The following is a 24,905-nucleotide window of genomic DNA, read 5'->3' as shown; positions in this document are numbered from 1 at the left end:
TTGGGATCCAGCTGCGACCAAAAAGGCAGGAGATGCAACCTGTGCCAGGCTTCTCAAAAAAATAAAATAAACGAGCCTGCAGCCTGAAGCCCATGTGCAGGACACAGGTGCAATTTAAGGCACCCATGATTTGCTTTACCAGTGATATTAATAATAGGGTCTGGGGCTGGGTCATTCACTGGGTTCTATGGAAGGAAGTGCTGGAAGCCACCTGCTAACCCGAAACTGGTCTGCTTGCAAGGTTCTGTGGCCACAGTCCTTTGCCTCTAAGGCTAAAGTCACGCCATAAATTTAAAGCAACATGACACCACTTTAAGCAGTCATGGCTTCCCCCAAAGAATTCTGGGAGCTGCAGCTTGTTAAGGGTGCTGGGGGTTGTTAGGAGGCCCCCTGTTCACTACAATTATTTGATTGTTAAACTACACTGCTAGTTGTGGCTCTGGGAGGGGAATTGGGGCCTCCTATCAGCTCCCAGCACTGTATAAGTGCCTGATGAATGAACAATAAAAAGGGGGTCTGGAGGAGCCTTTTATTGAGAATTGATTTTTATTGGTTTGGCCAAGTTCCAGACATATAGAAGTCATGGGTTTCTAAATTCACACACACTTCTGTCCTCTGCCCAGGCAAGCAAGAGGTAGAGCCTGAGGGGGGGGGGAGAGAGAGGGGTGGCCTGTAGGGTTGCTTTTGGCCTTTAGGCTTAAAGTTCCCCACCCTGGCTGAGGGAGCTGTAAAGATTCCAGCCAAGGTGGCCAGCCTTAAGTACTGTAAAAAGAGAGAGAAAAGGCCATGAAGCCTGAAAATACTATGGAAATAATGAATGGCATTGACTCTGAGCCCATTTGAGGACTTGGTTATTGAGTAAAGGATGTGTTATATACTGAAGTTCTCACCCTGGGCCAGCAGGGGGATACTGTAGATAGTTTTCACACAGGTCCACATATGCAAATAAGGAACTGAAAGTGACGTTCAGTGATTGGATAGTTACAGAAAGTTGTTACTGTTGCGTTGTAGTTGAGCTCTATATAAGCAGGCTGGCTGAACCTTCCAGCTCAGTTCTGTTTTGGCCTGTGAATAAACAAGAGCTGTTTGAAGAATCGCTGTGTCGTCTGATATGTTCACCCACAACTTAACAGGATGACAACAAGGAATAGGGCCCTTTCGGTGGTCCAGCCTTCGTTCCTGTTTGTGGAATACTCTCCCAAGAGAGGCTCGCCTGGTGACAACTTTGACAACGTAGCAAAGCCAGACAAAAACTTTGTTTCTATCACCAGGTATTTGAGTGTTGATTTTATCACCCTTGGGGATGATTTCATTCTTTTAATTATTTTGTAATAATCGTGCTCATGGCTGTGAGAGAACACACTTTGTGGATTGAGGTATATTTTCTTGATGTGTTCACCAGATTTGATTGTTTAATTGTGCGTTGAACTTTCAATTTGCATGTGGGTTTTCTACCTGATGTGTGCTACTTTATATTGTACACCACCTCTAGACATGTTCGAATAAGGCGCTTCATAAATATGAAGTAATAATAATAGAGATGTGTGATGACGGAATATAATTTTTCATGACATTCTTGAAGAGATAGAACTCAGTTCACGTAAAGTAGGTTTGGAGGATAAATTTGATTCAGTCCACGTTTAAAGGCGAACCAACTTAATCCGCACTTTCTGAAAACAATATGCAAACTGAAACACAGCCATCTTTCCAAATTTGCACTTCTCTGAATTTAGCCAGGCAGCTCTCCAGTAAAGTAACATGCACAGAACTGCACAGACTAGACTAAAGCCTGTTAGAGAAAATCAAATGCATTACTCCAGGGGGAAACTGCTTTGCAAAACTGCATGCTAAAACAGTTATGAATTTTCGTGAGGGCTTGAAAAAATTCACGAACTGATTTTGAAGTGTGGAGACGGCTAAACTAAGAAAGAGAGAGAACCTGAAATTGACTCCTTTATCTTCCCCACAGCCTCAAGGCCTACTCAGTGAGATTTGTTCTGGGACAAGACTCTCTTCCACTATCCCAGAGATCCCTGGTGAATCGACTCTGTGTACTTTCCCCTCTGTGCTCCCAGGAGTACACACTGCAGGGTTTTGCAGCTGTGAATACCTGAGCAAGCACCAGCACAGCAGGAACCTGAGTGACCCTGAAATGATGCAGTTTCCCAGCAGCCAACCTGAAGCTGGGCTGAAAGGACATGACACCGGCTAGTTTATCTCCTCTACAGTTCCTTTTGCATCTCTGAGCTGCCCTGCCTGAACCTCTTCCTCGGCTCCCACCCTGCCCCTCTCCTCCGCCTAATAATCCCTGAGCCAACTGTCTATTCCTGGTTTAATCCGACTGCAGCTGGCCAGCCACGTGCCAACCTAGCTGTCCCCTCCTGCCTACAGAGAAAGTTGCCAACAGGCAGGGCGGGCCGGGAAGCAACCTGACTTGCTCCTACCCCTTTAACAGAGGGGTGGATGATATGTAAAAAATAAATAAATCCGTAAGCAAAGCAAAGCACAGCTTGATATCAAATGGCTTGTAAAGGAACAGTTGCTGGGCCTGCTGGTTCTGGAATCGGCAACCTTACCTTGAGGAGCCTGAATACTGGCCCATCTCTTGCTTCTCTAGATTACTAGGATGGGAAGCTGTGACCCTGAAGAAGAAGAAGAGTTTGGATTTGATATCCCACTTTATCACTACCCGAAGGAGTCTCAAAGCGGCAAACATTCTCCTTTCCGTTCCTCCCCACAACAAACACTCTGTGAGGTGAGTGGGGCTGAGAGACTTCAGAGAAGTGTGACTGGCCCAAGGTCACCCAGCAGCTGCATGTGGAGGAGCGGAGACGCGAACGCGGTTCACCAGATTACAAGACTACTGCTCTTAACCACTACACCAAGCTGGCTCTATCATCCCTGCAGATGGTGCAGTATTGGACTCCATCCCTGACCGTTGGCCATGCTGGCTGGGGCTGCTGGGTGCTTGGGGTCCAACTGGCTACCCCAGCTCTGTGTTGTCTACAGCTGTGCCCTGTTGTTCTACAAGTGGGGGCAGCGAGAAGAAGCGGCAGAGCGGACTCCCCCTGTCCCGGATACTCCGTTCCATTGCCGCTCTGCCTCCCCAACAGCCAGAATTCCATAGCCACAGAGCATGCTCAGCTCTTGTTAGGGTGTTTCAAGAGTTCTCCCCTCTCCTGCTTAAAAGCTGCTTCTTTAGAAAAAGCTCAGTACTTCTGCAAACTTTGTGGGGTTTCCCCACCCCCACCTTACAAGCCTCCCTCTCGTGGATGAATGGCAATGGCATCTTCAGCCTGACCCTGAGAAACAGAGGGAATTACCGGTAATGGTGTTCAGACTCTGTTTCTGTGCCCCTAGCTCAGGGATTCCAGTCCTGGGGACAGTCTCTGTACATTCAGTAGGATTGTCCTTTAGGGATGAGCTCCTTGTGTGTGGATAGACTAGAATGTATGTATGCTGAGCTATGATATGATAGGATCCCTTCCCTTATAGGAATGTGGGGGGTGGGGATCTGATTCAGTTTGGAACTAAAGGGGCACTTACCTAATCTGCACTTTTCAAAACAACATGAGAACTGAAACGCACCCATCCTACAAAATTTGCATTTCTCTGAATTTTGCAAAGCAGTTCTCAAGCCAAGTGATGTGTACTAAATGTGTACATATGTGTACTAATGTGTACATATACTAAGGGAAAGAGTGCATTAAAAATATATATATATGTGAAAATACCACGCAGAAGGCTTTAGACAAGAGAACATTGCACTGCAAAAATGTGTATATTAGGCAAAAGTGCATATAAAAATGTGTGTGCCAGCAGAAATCTGACATTAAAAATAAACAAGTCTAACGTATGGGGAACCATAGAGAAGTGAACCTGAAACTGGAAAAATGAGAAACTTGAGAGAAACTGACTGATTTACCCATCTCCATTTCCTGTTATGTCACTGCCCGTGTCAAAATGCTGCCCAAAAGGTAGAATAAGCATTTTGTAAACAGGGGTCCTCAAATTTTCTGCTTCGGGGCCCACCTGAGAGGGCTGAAAATTACTGAGGCCACCAGTCACAAAATAGCAGTGTTGGGCCAGAGCCAGTAACAAAATGGTGGTGGTGGAGGGAAGGCAGTTTTTCCTAATCGGGTGGCAATTACTGGCAATTGTTTTCTATTAATATCTAATGCATTTTTTGAATAGGCCACATTCTTAGCCACAGTGACTTTCTTGTGGTAAGGAGATGCGACTTCTATAGTTAAACTTTCTTTAAGCTATGTACAGACGTTGGCTTGGAAAGTATCATGACTCAACCTTTCCATTTGCTCAAAGGTTCTAACTGGAGGAGGTGGGATATATATATATATATATATATATATATATATATATATATATATTCTCTCCCCTCTGTTATACACACAACCCTGAAAGAATTTTTACTCATCTCCTGCCATTTCTTTCCCCCTTCTCCTTTCATGCTTGACTTATGCCATATTCCCCTCAAAAGTCGCATCCACTTTCAAAGCGTTGCGATACTACTTTAAATCCCCCAAAGAATTCTGGGAGCTGTAGTTTAAGGGTGCTGAGAATTGTTAGAAGGCCCCTACTCCCCCCACAGAGCTACAGTTCCCAGAGTTTGGGAAAGGGATTGTCCAACCACTCTAGAAATTGTAGCTCTCTGAGGGGAATAGGGGCATAGCTGTCAACTTTTCCTGCGAGGAATCCTATTTGGATTAAGGTAATTTCCCTTAAAAAGGGGGAAACGTAGACAGCTATGAATAGGGGTCTCTCTCTGTGACTTTCAGCACCCTTAACAAACCTCTTTAAATGTATGGTGCGTGTGCAGAAACTGTGACTGGCGTTATATGAAAGAGAACCAAACTGATCATAATTGAATAGAGAATGGATATATGGAGAAATTTATGGATGAAGGATAGTCAGGCAGCAGCAGTTCAGTCCCCCAGCATCACGCACACAAGCACGCTCCTTTCCAAACCCATGTTTGGTTTCGTATATAATATTTATATTTATATATTTACACAAGAACAGGGTATTTATTCCAACTGTTTGGGGGTTATCCAGGGAGGGAGGTTACACGTACAGAGCAAACGCCAGACAGACCAACCAACCCACAGAGGGAACTTTGGGGCAGAGGGGGCTGAGGGGGGGAGAACTTATGGGGTGGGGGGGGAGAGAGCCTTTCCCTAGCATGGGGCCTGAACGCTGTCAGCCCCTTGCTATTCTGGGAACCGGCTTTTGTGAGACTGGATCAACTGCCGCAAGGAGCTGTGGGATTATTGGAGGTGCCTCTGGAACATGGCGAACGACTTGCACTCCAATGAACTCAAGCAAGTCGGTTTCCGATGCAAAAGCTGCAGGTGTGTTTTGGGGTGACCAGAAACCAACAGCTCCGCCAACCCCAGCATTTGCTGACACCGTTAGGAATCATTTCCTAACAGAGTGCTTTACAATCTTCTTTGGCCCATCCTTCCAACAATCCTCTGAGGTAGCCCGCTGTCCTTTTTGTACGGGTCGCTGGGGGCCATTTTAAGATGAAACGCTCAAAACATCTCAGACCCTAAAGCAGTATTTCCCCAACCTGGTGCCCTGTAAGATATTTCGGACTACAACTCCCATCGGCTCCAGCCAGGGAGCCGTGCTAGCTGGGGCTGATGGGAGTTGTAGTCCAAAACATCTTACAGGGCACCAGGTTGGGGGTGGTCATCCTAACGGAACATTCTAGTGTCCACTGGGTAATGCTGGCTCCTGTCATGGTGCAAAAACCCTATGTTGTGTTCACACTAAGGCAGTTAAAGCACCTTGCAGCTGCAATGGGAGTATGTCCCATTGAACTCAGAGATGCTTGCTTCCGAGTAAACATGCATACAATTGCACTGTAAATAGCTTGTGATGCTTACAACACAGATAACTAATTTGCGCTTACACAGTATGTCTGCACTACACATTTAAACCAGTCCCTGTGCCCTCTAAGCAAAGATCTCTGGGAATTGCTGATTTGATAATGGTTCAGTGTGGTATAGTGGCTGGAATTTTGAAATTTGCCCAGGGAGACCTGGGTTCAAATTCTTCATTTAACTACCGGCTGAACTTGAGCTAGTCATTCTCTGTAAGTTTAGCCTAGCTCACGGGGTGGATGTGAGGACAAAAGGATGCAATCACCTTCTGGGAGTAAAAAAAGGGGTGAAAAGACAATTCATAATAATAATCAGCTTTGCAAGGAGAGTATCCTAAAAAGCGGGATAGAGATCTATGAACTAGCTAAGTAAAATAATCAGATCAGCACCCTTGGGCACCAACAACCCCCAGGGTTCTTTGATAGAAACCAAAAGAGGTAAAACACAATACCACCAAGCTGCTTTAAATTTGTAATGTAGATGTGGCCAGTTTCATGTTTCACAGCCACTCAAAACTGCACTTGAAGCACTTTTAATATATACTGTTTTAAGCATAGTGTGAACCTTTATCATGTTCTAGTTAAGAATCTAGAGTGGGGGGGGGACCTGTGGCCCTTCCATTGTTACTGGACTACAACTTCCATTGACCCTGACCATTGGCCCTGCTGGCTGGGGCTGATGGGAGTTGGAGTCCAACATTTGAAGGGAGTATAGCCACCCTTTGCCCCCCACTGAGGTTTTTGGTGACAAAGCTTGGATTATTATTTTTTAAGGTTTTTTTAAAATTTAGGTTTCAAATAATTTTGAAGCACTGTAAGCCTGAAAGCGCTATAACAACACTGTGTGAACACATGCCTAGAGTTATTTTTGGAGCAAGTAAAGGGGAGGGGGCTCTTGAAACTACCATCCATAAGTATTTGGGGGCGGGGAGGCAGTGTCACTCGAAACCACTATGCAGATTTTCACTTGTCCATTGAGAAAACGTCAACCAGTGTAGCACTGAAAGCATTTTGTGGCTTGGGGGGTGGGGAAAACACACATTTACAGTGACAAGCAAGTGGAGTATTTAGAAATGATGGCCTGTGGGCATTTTTAACGGAGAGGCTGGATTTGTGCCACAGAAGAAGCATGGCTTGACTGGTTCTCAGCGTAGGAGCCAGGGGTCTGCCTTAGGGTCAAGGTGAGCTGCTCCCCGCCCCCTCCTCAGTGCAGGGTCATTTTTGGCGCATGAATGCTGAAGGCATAAGATGCTCTGCCCCTCGCAAATTAAAGCTCCCCAGATACATTCACAGGAAGGGGAAAATATTTGATTTGTTCCTAAGAAAGAGAGGGGCCTGAGGCATAGTCTAAGGCAGGCTTCGTCAACCTGGTGCCTTCCAGGCGTCGTGCGCTACAACTCCCATCAACCCTGGCCACAATGGTCAGGCTGGCTGCAGGCTGATGGGAGATGTAGTCCAAAACACCTGGTTGGCACTAGGTTGGCGACAGGCTGGTCTAAGGTGCTGAAGCAGTGAGTGGCAGAGTGGGGGTGAGGCGACCAAACACAGCTCCATCCCGGGGGTGGGGGGTGCTGAATAGAGGCGCCTGCTTCACATGGAGCCAGACCATCGGCCCATCTAGGCCAGTACTGTCTACTCTAGCTGGCAGAGGCCTTCCAAGGCTCAGCCAGCCATCTTTCCCAGAGCCGCTCCTGGACGTCCTTCGATTAGAAGAGACTGGGAATCAAACCTAGAACTTGATGTATGTGAAGCACATTTTCTGCCACAGACCTATGGCTCCCTCCACCTGGGTAACCCAGAGGCTATAGGTCATAAATCAGTGCTATTGCGCTGTGTCCAAAGGTCTTTAGTAGGGCTCAAGGGGTGTGTGGGTGTAACTTAACTCCACCCACCCCTTGCCCCCATATCCTGAGGGTAGGGGGAGGTACCACAACTGGAGGGGTCAGAGTAGGTGGCGTTGGGTCTGTGTGAGGCATGGCGGTTGTCATGACAACACACAGGAGCCTGTGGAAAAGGAAGGAGGGAGGTTTGGGGTGTGTGGGTGCCCTTGGGGTTTTTTTTACCAAGGCGTATGAGGCTGAAGAGGGAGGCAGTTTTCAGTGGATCTGGACGGTTGTACCAGAACTGAGGGGCGGGTGGGAAAGGACGGTAAAGTGAAAGGGGAGGGGGAGAAGCAACCTAAACACAGGCATTTCCCCCCTCACTCCAGAGGACTGAACCAAGGCCCCAGCACCCCACGCGGAAGGAGGGATGGGGCATCTCTACGACAAGTCCCGCTCTCCTGGCGTGCCGTACATATACGAATCTTTGCCAGGCTCCTGGACGTATTCTTCCTTCTTGTCCCAGTCAGCCGTCCAGCCTCCATTGGCAAAACTGGTGCTCTTGGTAGCGCCGTAGCCCCCGCCTCCTCCTCCCCCGCCCCCTCCTGCGGCCATGCGGGCCGCTTCGTCCTCCTCGTCGGCCAGTTCGTCCTCGTTGATGAAGCCGCACTTCTCCTCGTTGATCTCTTCCGGCTCAGCCCAGGGCTGCTTCTCGCCAGAGGCGAAAATCCCATAGAAGATGACACCCCCGTAATGCACTAGAGAGGCGATGAGGAAGACGTATTGCCACTCCTCCCGTGTCTGTGGGGAATGAAAGAGGGAAGAGGTCAGTGTGGATAACCGGAGAAAGTTCTTCATTCATTTATTCCAGTGGTTCTTATTGGTTGGTCCTCGGACCCCAGGGAGTCCATGTAGGCCACTCAGAGGGTCCATGGCAGGTATCCGTCAACTGTCTGGGACATCTTGTTTTGTGGGATGTGAGAGTACAGCGCGCCAAAACTCACAAGACTGCAGTGGACCCAAAGGCATGTTTTTAGGTGCTGCTCTCTCATGTGGGTCATGTGACTCAGGAGTACAGTTCAGAAAACATGCGTCCTGGTTTTGCAGCATTGACCATAGTGCCTCATTTGCCCTAATGGACTAGGCCCATTTAACAGAGACATGTGATATGACCTTTTCTCATAATTAAATTTTCTGTTTTACAATTTAAAGTACTCATTTTTACATCCTTAAGATATCCCTTCTTCTCTTTCCATGGTTCATTTTACATATCATAAATCCCTGCATATTTTACAAAGACTATACCATTCAGTATTCCATTATTACACCCATCAAAACTTATTTACACTTTTGAATTTATCAATGTCACCAGCGTTTTCAGCTGTACAGAGTTATTTCTCATATATTCAATAAACGTTTTCCAATCTTCTCTAAACGTATGTTCTCCTTGTTCTCTTATTCTATAGGTTAAGTCTGCAAGCTGTACATATTCAGTCAACTTAAGTTGCCATTCCTCTTTGCTTGGGACCTCACTCGGTTTCCATTTTTGGGCTAACAAAACATGTGTTGCAGTAGTGGCATACATAAATAACCTTTTTTGACACCTGGGAATTTCAGTCTGAATTTTCCTCCAACAGAAAGGACTGGGAGTTTTTTTGGGGGGGAGGGGGAGTACTTTTAAACATTTTTTTTCAATTCATTATGGATTACAGTGGTACCTCGGGTTACATACGCTTCAGGTTACAGACTCCGCTAACCCAGAAATAGTGCTTCAGGTTCAGAACTTTGCTTCAGGATGAGAACAGAAATTGTGCTCCAGCGGCACGGCGGCAGCAGGAGGCCCCATTAGCTAAAGTGGTGCTTCAGGTTAAGAACAGTTTCAGGTTAAGTACAGACCTCCGGAACGAATTAAGTACTTAACCCGAGGTACCCCTGTATTTCCATGATCCACAGTGACAGGACCTTCTCTTCTCCATTGTTGCTTGACCAGGCAATCCTTTTGTTGCCCACCTTGCTGGTTAAAGTGGTTTTTTGTTTTGTTTTGTTTTTTGTTTTCTTTGGTCCTGGGCCTAGAATATGCCCAAATTCTGAGTTTTGCACTCTTTGCCTTTTTTCTCTTTGCTTATTCTCTCTTACAATTTAATTGGTGTTATCTGCTGGTGCTTCCCCCCGCTTCATCTTTCTCCCTCCCCCCCCCAACCCCTGTTTATATATTCCATTGATTTTCTTAAGTGCCTCATATTGCATGTGGCAGAAAGGCAGGGTAAAAATGTTCTCAATACACATTTTTTTATTAAAAAAACAACAACCAAAGTGTGAATTTAGAGTGCCTGCTATTAGAAAAGAACACAGATACTGTGGGAATATCAGAAATCTGGTAGGGCAGGGATAATCAATGGGATACAATTATCCCCAGATGTAAAATATACAGGAAGGACCGAGGGGTTTGCACTGGTAATGGTGCTGCTCTATAGGTCAAAGAGGACATTGACCGCAATAAATGAGAAACCTGAGGAAGGACAAATCCAGTCAAGAACCACTGCATATGGAAATAACAGTCTAAAAATGTAACATAGTACTGCTAACAAAGCTTCTGAGAAGGAGAAAGAGCCATGATAGCTAAGTGAAACATTCATGTTCAGAAGCAACGTTAACATACCTAACATGTCAACGGTATATCCACGGTATTCATGTAATATTTTAACCGTTTGTGATTCTAAATGTTAACATTGCACCCTGCCCTGGGACCTGCTGGCGAAGCATTAGTAATATAGGAAACTCCCCACTTGTGTGAGACCAGCTCGCATGCCACCATGTACATGTGTGGCGCTGCGAAATAAAAAAAAATTCGATTTGAACCCAGAAGTGGTGCAAAAAAAAAATGGGCAACAATGGCCCAAGAAGAGCACAGAAATGGCAAAAAGAGCAGCTAGCAATCCCAGGAGCCACTGCACCGACCTTTGAAACCTGTGGAGAATTGGAGTTTGAGAAAGGAGGCTTGGAGGAAGCAGTGCTTCCCCCCCAAAAAAAAATGTTTACGGGTACACTGGTACCTCGGGTTAAGTACTTAATTTGTTCTGGAGGTCCGTTCTTAACCTGAAACTGTTCTTAACCTGAAGCACCACTTTAGCTAATGGGGCCTCCTGCTGCCGCTGTGCCGCCGGAGCACAATTTCTGTTCTCATCCTGAAGCAAAGTTCTTAACCTGAAGCACTATTTCTGGGTTAGCGGAGTCTGTAACCTGAAGCGTATGTAACCTGAAGTGTATGTAACCCGAGATACCACTGTACTCTCATTTTCCTACACATATTGAAATACTGCCCCTCAATGATGCCAAACTTAGATTCACAAAATGTTTAGGGATATGCGTACCCCTGCATTCCCCCCCCCCCAGAAAAAAAGCACTGGGAGGAAGTCTGGTAAGCAGTTTTTAAAGGGTTTTTCAAGAGTTTCCAGGGGCTTAGAGAGCGTTTGCAGGCTTTCTAGATGGTGTTCCCACTATACGTGATTTCATGTACGTGCGGCTCCCAGAAACTTAACCCTCACATGAGTGAAACGAAACAACAACAACGTATTTCTTCCTCTGTCCTCCTTTTCTAGCTGCTCCGTTCCATTGCCCCCCCATCCATTTTTCAGCCTCCCCACCCAACTGCTCTCAACGGTCAGGAAGAGAGCAAATTGTTAGGCAGCATGCTCAGACCTCCTGATGGCTGTTGCCATTTTGGCTACATAAATGGCACTTGGAGAACCAAATCAGAAGGTTAGAAATTATGGGGACAGAAAGTTCTCAGGACAAGCAACTCCCCTGCTTTCAGGAGCTTTGATTCCTACCTTGTGTTTGGTCATAGCTCCGACGATGAGTGGACACACCATCCCTGACAGAGTTCCCACGCCATTGGAGATCCCCATGAGTATGCTGGCATATCGGGGGGCAATGTCCAAGTGATTCACGTTAAATCCTAGAAGCAAGGAGGTGGGTTATAGAAAGGAATTTACATCAGTTTCTCCTCTAACTTTGGAGCTAACGGAGGCCACAGATTGCCTCTAACTGTGAGGCTGCTTCCAGATTATCACTATTTTTAAGTGGTATGCAATTACATACTGGCCAATCCAGGTAGCGCAATGATTGGGAAGTCCTGAGCAAACCCGCTTCCCTAAAATGATCAGACTTTTTGCAATAAAGGAAATGACAGAAAATACGCACTGGAAAAAGTGGGATGACACTTGTTTTGAGGACTATCGTCTAACCTCCCCACAAACAAATCAGAATGAATGCTGATTAAATAACCAATGTCATCTACTCTCTCCGTAAACATATCAGGTTGTCTGGAAGCATCCAAATGTGTTAAAATGTTACAGTTTAGTGCTAGAACTTCTAATGATTATTCCCCACCCCTGTAAGTTCATGCAAGATCACAGTCATTTGGTATTAGATTGCAGTTAGAGAGTCCGCATGTAGTTCCCTGTTGCTTCTATGAGATACTTGAAAGATCTCTTACTTCTGCAGTCATAAACAGAAACAAAGTTCAAAGGAATAAGCACGTGGGCCCCTTGCCTAGATTTTCCGCTCTCCTTTTGCGTTTTCCCTAATCATGATCTCCTGAAAGAGGTATCACCCTTATTGCCTCTTACGGAGCAATCCTGTGCTCTGGTTAAAAAAGATTTTTCAAAACCCATTAAATGCAGTACAAAACAATCATCAAAATGATTGAAACACCTGGCTACTCATCCAAAAATGTAAACAGCCACATAGCCCTGTCGGCATTAAAAAAAAAAAAAGAGTTTTCCCAAAAATCAAAAGTAGGGATGCCTGCCAAATCTCTGCTGGAAGAGTGTTCCTTCCACAGCTTGGGAGCAGTGGCAGAAAATGCCCAACTTGTGGTTGAGGCAGTCAGAAACATGGAGGACATCACAGCTCAATGCATATGCCGGCCAGGCAAAAGCACTCAGAGGGCACAGGGCAAGGGGGTTGGGGGGGTGTCAAAGGAGAGGGGGCACGGACTAGACTTCGAGGGCAATGCAAAAAAGGTGCACCTAATGAGGATGAACCCTTCACAGGGTTGGACTATATGGGTATCAGAAAGCCTCCATGTCAGGCGTCCCACTGTGTGGGAGTTGTGGGCAAGGATGGGCGAACCTTACAATTTCAGGTTCTCTCAGTTTATTTTTCCAATTTTAAATACCAATCTTAGACTTGGTTCTTTAGTCGGCTGAAAAAAACAAAAACAAAACAGTCCTCATGAAAGTTCATCAGCATTTTACTGTGAATTTCTTCTAACTAGTACTATTTTTCTAGAAAAAGAGGTGCCAAAGCTCACCATGAACTTCTCCCTTATTCTCTTAGAATGGCAGTGGCGCCTACCTCAGAGGTGCTAGAGCTGAACTCTGGCTGGAAAAAAGCCCTGCTTCTAACATATATGTTTGCATACAATTTCGCCTAATACAGTTGTACCATAGAAGTCAAACGGAATTCCAAAATGTTTGAAAACCAAAGTGCAGCTTCTGATTGGCTGCACGAAGCTCCTGCAGCCAATCAAAAGCTACAGAAGCCCTGCCGGATGTTCGGCTTCCAAAAATAGTTTGCAAACCGGAACAGTCATTTCCGGGTTTGTGAAGTTTGAGAGCCAAAACATTCAGGAATTAAGCCGATCAACTTCCAAGGTACAACTGTATACATATTTTTGCAGGACAATTTCCCCTGATATAATGCACTATATATACATAACATATGTTATTTTCACAAATATATGCATTTGATGCACACTTTACCTCAGTATGTGTTCTTCTATTCTATACACATTGCTTGACTAGAGAAGTGCATTGCAAACTTCAGAGAATTTCGCATTTCAGAGCACGGCTGTGGGGTTTGTGTGTTGTTTCAGAAAGTGCAACTTAGGTAGGAGCACAAACTCTTTGATCCCTACTTGTTGGGGGGAAGCAGAGGACCTTTAATTTGGAATGCCACAATGCCCTAACACAGGTGTGGGGAATCTTTCATGGCTGGACTACAGTTCCCATCAGTCCCAGCAAGGACATAGGAAGTTGTAGTTCAGCAACAACTGGAGGGTCTCACCTTCCTCAGAAGGTCAACCCAGCTCCCTAAGAGCAGTGGCAGAGCTTCATGCTCTGGCACCAGGGGGCGGAGAGCAGGCAGGGGCGGGGCTGGCACACATCTTGGGGATGTGGTGCATTGCCTGCAGGGGCGTGGTGCACGTTCCGGGGGCGTGGCACCCAGTGCAGGCGGGGTGCAGCCGCGATGGCACCCCACCAGGATCGCACTGCCGGGGGCGGTGCGCTCCCTCTGCACTCCTCTTCCTCCGACAGTGGCTAAGAGCTTACCTGAAATAGCAAAACCGCTGAAACCCACGGCCAGAACAAGGAAAGAAATTGCTACGCCTTTGCTGTGGGAATAGCCAACCACTAAGAGGAGTGTGGCTTCCATGCCAAAACCTGACGAAGAAGGAAGAACAGAGAAAGTGAGTGTGGACACACAGCTCCTGCACACAAGCACAGCTGTGTCTATTTTCAACTTCTGACTGTGATCGCGCTGCATAAGAAACTAGAGCAGGGTGTACATAAAACTTACATGTGGCTGTGCGTGCTGCTAATTTTTCTTTGCTAATGGAAGGGGAAGGGTGTCATAACTTAGCAGGGCTGCAAATGAGCCCTAGAGCATATGCTATGCATATAGAAGGCCTCAGTTTTTGGCAATCACAGGTGGAAAAAATTGCTGTTGCACCCAGATCCCACTTGCCGGCTGGCCTCTGGTATCTGGCTGGCCACTGTGAGAACAGAGTGCTGGACTAGAAGGGCCTTTGACCTGGTCCAGAAGTGATCGTGTGATGTTCTTAAGTTCAATCCCCCAACATCTGCAACACATGGTATGCATGTGTCATTTCAACACCAATTCATTCTCCCAGGCGTTAAAAATCCTTTTAAGCCTCTCTGGAAGCTTGTGTTTTATTTATCCACTGTGTGGTTGCTTTTTAAAAAAATCTATTGTGTTATAGCTGATGTTTTACTCTGTTTGATCTTATGGTTGATTGTGTAACTTTATTTTATTTTCGTCTTAAGCTGTCCTGAGAGCTGAGATGCGCTGATGGTGCAGGATGAAAATGTAACAAATGAGCTAACGAATAAAAAGCCAGCCTTGAGCAGAAAAGATCAAAGGCAGTGATGAGAAAGACCTTTCTCTGTGTAAGGCAGGATTCTCCAACCTGGGCTGGACTACACTTCCCATCATCCTTGACCATGGGCTGATGGGAGTTGTAGTCCTACCACACCCGGAATGTGCCAAATTGGGGAAGGCCAGCATTAAGGTCTTCATCAGCAGTGCGGTCCTGGGTTATATGGACTTGGTATAAGACTGACTCATGAATAAATGAGGGTCAGGGGAGGTTGCAACTTTGTGAGAAGTGAACTGGCAAGAGGAGAGCTTGCTAAAAGCAAGAGTGCAGGGTCCACTGCAACCCACAGGACAGGGATACAGGACAGGAATATGTGGTGATTTCTCATGCCCTCCTACTGGAAACTAGGGCTGGGAGATATCAGCTTTTCAACAATGTGATGTATCACCAGCTAAACATTGTGATAGAGTGACACATTGCAACGTTGAAAAGCAGAGGGAGGAACAAGCTGCATTGTCCTCAGCACTGCAAGGTGCTGGGGTGAAACTGCCTCTGCACCCAATGTAGCTTTTTCCTTCCTCTGTGCACCAGGCGCTGGTGGCCGAGGGACTCAGGAGCGACAGCAGTTTCACCCACAATATACTGCTGGATGAAGGCGCCATCGTCCAGGCCTACTAGAAACCCCAGAAAAGCATTCTAAGCGGGAGATGAAAACCTCTAAGTGATTTTGCATCCACAAGTGCTAAAAAACTGAGGTGTGCCCGTCCCTGCGAAAGAAAGAAAGACATCTAAATGAAAACAGAGATTCTCAGGAACCTGTGCGAGTTCCTGGATTCTGTCTCTAATGCATTTGCTTCAAATATTGTGGCACTCTCAGTACTGCCTAGATGCTGCTGGGCTCCAACTTCCATCATCCCTGGATATTTGCCATACTAGCTGTGGGCAGATGGGAGCTGGAGTCCAGCAGCAGGTTCTGGAGGGCAGCAGGCCCCCTGCTCCTGGCCTGGGCACTTTTCTCTAGAAACCTTTCCCACTGACAGGCCAGCCACCTGCCCCTTACTGGAGTCCGGGTATCTCTCAACCAAGCCTTAACCCTCCTCCCCGAGCCTTTTCTCCAACAATGCCTTTCTCTCTCACCCCCACAGTTCATCATCTTGCGGACGTTTGTGGTAGACATGATCCTCCGCGTCCGCAGGTAGTCGGCGATTTGGCCCCCAATGGGCACGATGATCGTCATGACCAGGTGAGGCAAAGCAGAAAGCATGCCCACCTGCGCAGGAAGGGACAAAAAGGAAGAGGCAGCCCATAAGTTCCAGGCACAGGAGGGTGTTTAAAAACAGTTAAGAAAATCCAGCTGTCGTGTGGGGTCTTTTTTCTTTTGAACATTACGTTTATGACCAAGGGCACCCGCAGGATATTTTGCAAGTGGGGAGAAGGGCAGTGTATGTGTGTTTGTCCAAGTAGAACACTGGAAGGGCGGGATAAGGCTTATTTCTCACACACAAAATGAGAATAGTGCTTATACGTTTTGTCTCATGTAGCAGGTTCTGCAAACTTAAGAGTTTTATCCAGCTGAAGTCTTACTCAGAGTAGACCCACTGAAAGTGAGACTGCCGTGACCATGAATTTCAGTGGGTTGACTAATATGTGGGGCTCAGTTGAAGACAACTCTTAAGTTGTGTAAAACTGATGTACAAGACAAAATGTGCAGGTATAGTAGTACCTCGGGTTACAGATGCTTCAGGTTACATACACTTTAGGTTGCAGACTCCGCTAACCCAGAAATAGTACCTCGGGTTAAGAACTTTGCTTCAGGGTGAGAACAGAAATCACGTGGTGGTGGCGCGGCGGCAGTGGGAGGCCCCATTAGCTAAAGTGGTACCTCAAGTTAAGAACAGTTTCAGGTTAAGAACGGACCTCCAGAACAAATTAAGTTCTTAACCCAAGGTACTACTGTACCTTTTTTCTCGCTTTTTTTGGTGAGAAATTAGCCTGATAACATCAGGTGGTGTTTAAATATGTTTTACTCAAAGCAGACCCACTGAATGAATGAACATGGCTAAGTCAGGCCTGTTAATTCCAATGGGTCTAGTCTGAGTGAAATTTAGTTGCCAGCCGCCCATTGGATATAACCTGTGCTCTCTTTAAAAACAAAAATGAAAGCAGCGAATCTTAGGATTATGGTTCCTGGTGGTGGGGGAACTGCCCCTCCACGGACACCCATGTTGAAAACATTATATAATTCTGTCAAAGGACTTCAAATCCAATTCCACTAGTCCTCTTCGCCATCACCGACTGCTACCTAGTAGTAGTTGTGGCAGGAGCAGCGGTGGCAGGTGAGGGTGCAGAGTGATGGAAGTGAACTTGCCAAGAGAGGGAGGAGACAAGGCGAGGTGTGATGAGGTCAGAGGAGCTCTGGGCTGGTAGTGGCCACTCAAGTGCACCTGCAGGGCCGCCAATGTCAATTCAAGGAGCCCCTAGTCTTGCTGAAGCCTCACATTACCCCAATCCTCTCCTTACAAGTGCCATTGCCATTGGGAGGGTGCCATTGCCATTGCCACTCCAACCACACACACAAACCCTGCCCATGCGCTGCGGCTGTGTAGATGTATGTTTTGGAATCCTGAAATTTGATCCTGCTGATTTCTGAAGTTTTATATTTTTCTTCTTTTTTAAAAAAATAAAAAGTCTATACTGCACAAAGAGCCATAGAATTAAAAAAAAACAGAACATCTTGGTTCCTTCTCTCTTTGTGTGTGTCTTTGTTTTGGATATTTGAACCTGTTTTCTTTCAGAGTGCATTCCTGCTCAGCCTTGCCCCAGCATATGATGGAAGAACAATTGGCACGTGGCTAGGGGCATCTTTTCTTTCTCTTCTCAGCACAGAATGAAACACCCTCTGCTAATTAATTAATTAACGACGACAGCAATATCCGCCACTCTTCACCGGTAGGTCCCAAGACCGGGTTAGAACAATTTCAAATTCAGTATTAAACACAGCGAAGAGAACTTATGGACAAGTCTCCAATTTCTTGCCCCGACACGTGCACACACACACACACACACACACCCCTCTCAAACCAAGGGCAATTTCTCTCACCTTGCTGATTTCAAAGCCAAAGACTTCTTCAAAATAGGCCGGCTGGCTAATTAAGAGCAAATAGAAGGTCCAGCTCCGGCAAAAGTTGGCCACAATAATGGCGTAGACAGGCATGGAAGTGAAGAACTTGCGCCAGGGCGCTTTGAATTTCTGCCAAGAGGTAGGGAGGAGAGAGAGAGAGAGAGAGAGAAATATGAAAATTTGCCTCACATCCTCGCATATCCCCACCGCAGTGCTGTCGCAGGACTTCAGAGGCCACTTGCCTCCTCAAAAATGGTGCCCCATGAAGCTGCTGAGAGCTTCCCTACTGCAGAGAGATCTTCAACGCCTGCCGCCTCACCACCATACATTTAAAGCATATGCTTCCCTGCTCCCCAAATCCTGGGAGCTGTAGTTTCCCGCTCACGGAGCTCTAACTCTCAGCACCCTTAAACTACAGTTCCCAGGATTCTTTGGGGGAAGTCGTGCTTTAAATATATGGTGTGTGCGCAGTTTCTTTCTCTCTGCTCTCTCATATCCTTGCCCATGGCCTTTGCTCTTCCACCTTCACCACCCTCACCTGTCCAAATGTCTCATATGAACCTGCCCTGCAGCCCAGTATGCTTGGAGCTGCCTGATACCACCGCTAGGCCCCATATGCACTCGGCATTTGAAGCAGTATTCTACCACTTTGAACAATTAGGCTTCCCCCAAAGAATCCTGGGAACTGTAGTTTGTTAAGGGTGCCGAGTGTTTCTAGGAGACCCCTATTCCCCTCACACAGGTGCCATTCTCAGAGTGGTTTAGCAGTCAACCGCTCTTCCCAGGGAACTCTGTAGCTTGGGACCTGTCTTTTTGACCTCCTGCCTTCTTTCTTATTTTCATTTTTCAACGCTTCATACTATGAGCTCAAGGTAGCGTATGTGGTTCTCCCCCCTTCCCCATTTTATCCTCACAAGAACCCTGTGAGGTAGGTTAACCCGAGAGGCAGTAACCAGGCTTCGCAGCCAAGGGGGGATTCAAACCCTGGTTTCCCAGTGTCGTAGTCAGGCACTCTAGCCACTACGCCACACTCTGTTAAGGCTCCGTGCACCTTGTTGGTGTTAACGGAAAAATCCGAGGGCTCCCTTGGACAAAAACAAAGACACCAACCAGGATAACTTGGAGCAAAACAGCAGCCTGTAGGCTTTGCCTTTATTGATCTGTTGCAACAGGGTGCTCCCCTCACTTGCAGGAGAGAGGAAGGACCCAGAAAAATGGTGTGCAAGGTCTTATAAAGACTTTTGAAATTGCCACCCTGTAGATCAAGACCACCCCCAGAAACATCATACATACATCACAGAAAGGAGGGGTTGAGGGACAGGTTGTGGTGGTAGCCTGAGTGTCCTGTCATCTGGCTGGTTCCCCCTTTCCCCCTCCCCATGAGTAATTTCCAGAGGACAAAGGGGGGTTGGCAGTTTCCTGCCCCCAGAGGGAAGAGCTGAATATTGTCCCTTGTTCCAGTCCGTGCTGAATCCAATCCCATATGCAAGTTCTTTGTGATCTTGATGGTCTTCTGTCTAGGACCATCAGGGTTGGCACAGCAATTGTGCAGGGCTCCTGTGTATGTACTGGTATGCTCAAGGATTATGGCTGCCCTGTATCAAACCTTCCCCATTTTGTATTCCTTCCTTCATGGAGTAAAATAAAAGTGGAACAGTGCAAATCCGATGTATGGTTGATTTTCTATGAATTTATAACAGAAGTGTAGCATATGTAGTGTGTGAGTGTGTGTGAAGTTTGTACAAACTGAATGATTGGGGGGGGGGGTTCCTGCTACAATGGCGCCATATGAATGGCAAGAGAGCAATGCAAGGCACTGACCAGAAGGGGATTCATAAGACTGGCGCTTTCTCCAATGCTTTCTTCTATGTATTTCCTCTCTTCCTCGGTGATGGTTGGGTGCTGGGCAGGACTCTCATAGGAAACCAGCAGCCAGAACATATACCAGAAGATACCAAAGCTGCCTGCCAAGGAACAGAATTGCAGAAGCGGTTGGAGGGAAGGGACCTACGATCTGATCCAACGAGGTTTAGGCAACCGAGAAGGCATGGTAGCCAAAGAGTTGGCCTCTCTTTTTCCCCCAAATTTTAAAATCAATTTTCCGAATTTATAACAAATAAGACACACAAATAAAGAAAAAAAATTACAATACTAAAACAAAAAGCAACAAAAGCAAACATATAAATACATAATTCTTTAAGGCCTAATTTAGTTTTCATTGTTAACTGACATCCTCAAACCCCTCCTTACTGAATTTCATTGAATCACTTTTTAACAGCTTTCCAATACCCTCTTTCTAATCAAATTAACACCTTTAGTTTACAATCTTCTTCTCTTTTCATAATTATCCAAATCCATAATATTTTACAATTCACTCTAGTCCTAGGCCCATTTGGTCCTTTCAAGCAACTTCTACTTATCGTATGTTACAATATCTAGCTAAATAGTCTTTAGATTTCTTCCACTCTTCTTGGCATGGCCTTTTGGCTGGCTTACCGTAGACGTAGAATACTGAGCTCCACCCGGAATACTGCACTAGGATCCCCGCGAGAGGCATGGCCACCACAGCCCCTGCGTAAGAGCCTGTAAAGGTAGAGGGAAAAAGGTTAGCCAGGGATACAAGCCGAGATTCCTAACTCCAGTGGGGACTGGTGCCCACTGGGACTGGCAGGGCAGAAGTCAGGGTGACCAGCTGGCTGTAAGTAAGAAGGCAGCCAGGCGTGGGGTCTGGCTGAGGGCAGGCTGAGCTTAGTGGGGCAGTGCCCCCATTTGATTGACTGCACCAGCCTTTACTGCCTGACTCCCAGCAGCCCTCGCTACCCCTCTGAGGTTGCTCCCACACTCGCCGTTCCATGACTAGCTGCCATCCTTTGTTATAGCTATGAAAAAGGAAGAAAAACGGGGGGGGGGGGGGGACAAGAGGAAAGAAGTGTTCAACACCCTCTCCCTGCCGAACAGGAACTGTCAAATAACAGGGCAATTCGGGGGCAATTCATCAGTTACCCACCAGCTGTGCTGTTTCCTGTTCAGCAAGAACAGTAAGAGGGACAGAATTTGCAAGGGGGGAAACGGCGAAAGTCAAGAGGGACCGTTGCTATCTGGAAATTTACCGTATTTTTCGCTCCATATGACACACCTTTTTCCTCTTAAAATCTAAGGGGAAATGTCTGTGCGTCTTATGGAGCGAATGTGTGGTCCCTGGGGCTGGGGACGGACGGACCCAGGCTTCCCTCACCAGCCCCGACAAGCTGTGGGAGCAGTGGGAAGACTGCACACAGCCTTTCCGCTGCTCCCCGACCTGCTCTTTGGGGCTGGCAGTGGCTTTCCTGGGGCTGGTGGTGAGGGAAGCTCGGCTTTCCCCACCGCCAGCCCCACAAGCTGCGGGGAGCAGCGGAAAGGCTGCGTGCCTTCCCACTGCTCCCCGGGGCTGGCGGTGAGGGAAGCTCAGCCAGCCCCACAAGCGAAAGGAACCCAAGGCTATCTGGAAAGCGAGAAGGATCCTGGCTGTGGAGTTAGGAATTGCTAGACAACGTGGCATTATGTTAAACTCTGTATGGAACCACTGTTTCAATTCCTCAGAATCAAAGAAGTCCTCGTGTGAAAGCAACTTAACAGGGCGCGTCCAGTGAGTTTTCCTAAAGTGAGTCACTCACCAAGAGCTGTTCCAACATGTAAAACCAAACCAGGATGTGATGTGTTTTGATCTAGACTTTGGGACAGGTCTTCTAGGCTTCCGTTTAAGAAGTTTCAACAAGTCAGAAGCCAAAGGACATCAGGTTCAAGGGGGCAACCATGTTTTTTTTGGCATGGGAGGCCCTCCCCGCCCATTTAACTTCGATGGTCGGTGAACATGTTACCTTACCACAGAAGGCTGTTGTCGCCAGGCGGCTGCGTTCCAGGGGGGGTGCCCATTTGCTCCAGATACCGTGGCATGCTGGGTAGGTGACCCCCTGGAGGTGGAGGGCACAGAGAGTTACATAGAGATCAGAGCTACCTTTCCACTGGAGAGAGAGAGAAAAGAGGCAGGCCCAAGGAACAAGCTCTGCTTCCGACCCATAACTCTGTCCCACCTTGACTCCGTTCTTTACAAGAGGACTAAGTGCCCCCAGGACAGTGACGGTGCTCTGAGGGAAGGGAGCTGAGGCTTCGGAGAGGAAGGTGGAGAGGTCGATATTACGGGGCGGGGCGAAAGCATGGAGATTAGGGGTACGGGCCTTACCTCCACAAGGCCTTGCAGGATCCGCACGAAGATCACGCAGCCAAAGTGGACCCTTGCGGCCGATGGAATGAGCATGTTCAGGGTTGATGTCGCCACAATGGCAAAGCCAAAAACCCTGTGGACCGAAAGGCAGATGTTAAGAAAAGCTGTAAGAAAAAGAAAGAAAACCCAGCCTGTTTGCTTTCCCTCTCATCATTATTCTTTTGATATTTACAGAGGTTTTTTTGTTCCACATGAGCCTGTGAAGTGATAAGGGAGTCAATGGCCCTAATCACCAGTGACTTTCATGGCTGAAGGAGGATTTGAACCCATGTCCCACATCCACATTCTGATGGTCAGCCAATTGCTCTGAACAGCTCCCTGCCTCTTCCCGCAGGATAATATATACGCAAGTGCTGTAGAGACTAGAGACCTGCACAGTGAGAGGACAGGCCTAGGAAACACCACAAGGAACCTCCGCTTTCTCTAGCGAGAGTCTATGTACGCAAGTGTGTTTCGAGATAGATGTTTATTCTGGGATTAGTGCTGCTCCTCATGCTTGCAAATTTCTTGCATGCTAAACTTCTTAAATTATCAACTAAAGTTTACTTGAAAAGAACTACAAACTTTAAAAAAAGACACAAAATACCAAAATTTTTGCTGTTGTGATAATCTGGTTTATACAAAGGTACAGTCAATTTTCATGGTCTTTATCTTTCACCAGATAGTGAGCTAGCCCAAATGGACCAAGGTATCTTTCTGTTCCTGTTCTAGAGAATGAGATCACCAGGGGTGAGCCAAAATCTGCATGTTCCCCTCTTTGATTTACACATACATACACACACAAAAAATACCCTACCTGCATCTTACCTGTTAGCAGCAAATTTCTGTGCTATGAACCCTCCGGGGATCTGGGTGACAATGTAACCCCAGAAGAAGGATCCATGAATCATGCCTACTGTCTCAGGATCCCAGTTGAACTCCGCTTTCTAAAGTGGTGAGAAGAACAGAGGAAAGATTTGGTTCCCGATTACAGCCAGCAGCAGGACTTCGGTCACAGTCGCACCATCCATTCAACGCTCATGGCTCCCCCTCCAGCCAAGAATCCTGGGAACTGTAGTTTATGTTAATGGTACTCTGCATTGTAGCTCTGTCAGGAGTGAACTACATTTCCCATAATTCTTTGGGAGGAAGCTTGTGCTTCAAGTGTATGTTGTGTATCCAACCATAGAATCATAGAGTTGGAAGGTCATCCTAGTCCAGGTGTGGGGAACCAGTGGCCCTCTAGATGCTGCTGAACTACAACTCCCAGCAGCCCTCGTCATCGACCACGCTTGCTGGGGCTGATGGGAGTTGTAGTTCAGCAACATCTGGAGGGCCAAAAGGTCCCCACATCTGTTATAGAAAACTGACCCTGGGAAACAGTCAGGGCTCTGGAATGTGTGAAGCAATAGTAAAAAAAAAATCCAGAGGTGCTTATCTCTGAGTAGACCTGCGCAGAATTGGGGGTGCTGATCTGATTAGGCATGGTGAAAAACTGAAAAACTTCATTCTGGCTTAGTTATTCCAGAACACTTTTGTCTCTGGCTCTGCCCATAATCGGTTCTGGCTCCACCCAGCACTGCCCTGTGGCCACCAACAGATTAAAGGTAAAGGACCCCTGGATGGTTAAGTCCAGTCAAAGGCGACTCTGGGGTTGCGGCTCTCATTTCGCTTTCAGGCCGAGGGAACCGGTGTTTGTCCACAGACTGCTTTCCAGGTCATGTGGCCAGCATGACTAAACCGCTTCTGGCGCAACGGGACACCGTGACGGAAACCAGAGCGCACGGAAACGCCATTTATCTTCCCGCTGCAGCAGTACCTATTTATCTAATTGCACTGGTGTGCTTTCAGACTGCTAGGTTAGCAGAAGTTGGGACAGAGCGACGGGAGCTCACCCCATTGTGGGGATTTGAACCGCCGACCTTCTGATTGGCAAGCCCAAGAGGCTCAGTGGTTCAGACCACAGCGCCACCCGCGTCCCTTGTCCCTCAACAGAAAAAAAAGCCCACCCCTGCTCCAGAGGGAGGACAGTCTCACCTTCACAACGAGTTTGTCCCCTTCGTAGACGGTGTTGTTGTTGACCATGCTGACGATGGCCACGCCCAGGTTGCAGCGGATGCCGAAGCTGATGCAGAAGCCGAGGCCGCAGAGGATGGCGATGATGTAGCGGCGAGGAAGGCCAAAGCAGGTGCAGTCGACGATGGGCGGGTGCTTCTCGGTCACCTCAACAGGCCGGCCCTCTTCAGTTAGCTCGATGGTCTCCCCACCTGCCTGTTTCTTATCAAGGATCCTAGAAGTCAGAGATAAGAGGAAGGCTTGAAGGGATGGGTAGGACCGAAAGCTGACGACCCAGAAAAAGCAATGGTTCAAATCTGTTCCCATGAGGTGAGCAGATTCTGCCTCACTGCCTTCTTTCCACTCCTTTATTGATATCAGGGACGTCTCTACCATTGTGGAAAGGAAGGCAGCTGCCTCAGGCGGTCATGAAAGGGCAGCAAGTTGTCAGTTAAGTGGTTATTGTTGTATTTTTTCTGCCAGGGAGGGGAAGGAGGTACTTGTGAGAAAGAATGGGTGCTTGGAAAAGGAAGGGGACAAATTGAGATTGCAGAGTTTTGAGAAACTAAAAGGGAAGGTGAGAGATTGGTTGCATTATCACCAAATAAATGAAGTGTTTAAACTGGACAGTAAAGTTG

At 47.1% G+C, this 24,905-nt stretch overlaps 1 protein-coding gene across 1 annotated transcript in view; it reads right to left on the bottom strand.

The window, feature by feature from the left end:
- Nucleotides 1-1,543: 1,543 nt before the first annotated feature.
- The window catches only part of SLC17A7 (solute carrier family 17 member 7), a 63,369-nt gene continuing 40,007 nt past the window's right edge, over nucleotides 1,544-24,905 (bottom strand). Inside the window, exons 2-12 of the mRNA XM_053361678.1 lie at nucleotides 24,250-24,502; nucleotides 23,041-23,159; nucleotides 22,192-22,306; nucleotides 21,835-21,922; nucleotides 20,469-20,555; nucleotides 19,794-19,936; nucleotides 17,952-18,101; nucleotides 15,989-16,121; nucleotides 14,064-14,174; nucleotides 11,556-11,683; nucleotides 1,544-8,526 (exon numbers count right to left, since the gene is read on the bottom strand). Of these exons, the coding sequence (XP_053217653.1) occupies nucleotides 8,167-8,526; nucleotides 11,556-11,683; nucleotides 14,064-14,174; nucleotides 15,989-16,121; nucleotides 17,952-18,101; nucleotides 19,794-19,936; nucleotides 20,469-20,555; nucleotides 21,835-21,922; nucleotides 22,192-22,306; nucleotides 23,041-23,159; nucleotides 24,250-24,502 (1,687 nt within the window). The 3' untranslated portion in view covers nucleotides 1,544-8,166. The remainder of the gene's footprint in view (nucleotides 8,527-11,555; nucleotides 11,684-14,063; nucleotides 14,175-15,988; nucleotides 16,122-17,951; nucleotides 18,102-19,793; nucleotides 19,937-20,468; nucleotides 20,556-21,834; nucleotides 21,923-22,191; nucleotides 22,307-23,040; nucleotides 23,160-24,249; nucleotides 24,503-24,905) is intronic.

The sequence above is a fragment of the Podarcis raffonei genome, chromosome 13, assembly GCF_027172205.1.
Source record: "Podarcis raffonei isolate rPodRaf1 chromosome 13, rPodRaf1.pri, whole genome shotgun sequence".
NCBI lineage: Eukaryota > Metazoa > Chordata > Lepidosauria > Squamata > Lacertidae > Podarcis > Podarcis raffonei.
This window is presented reverse-complemented; position numbering and strand designations above follow the sequence as displayed.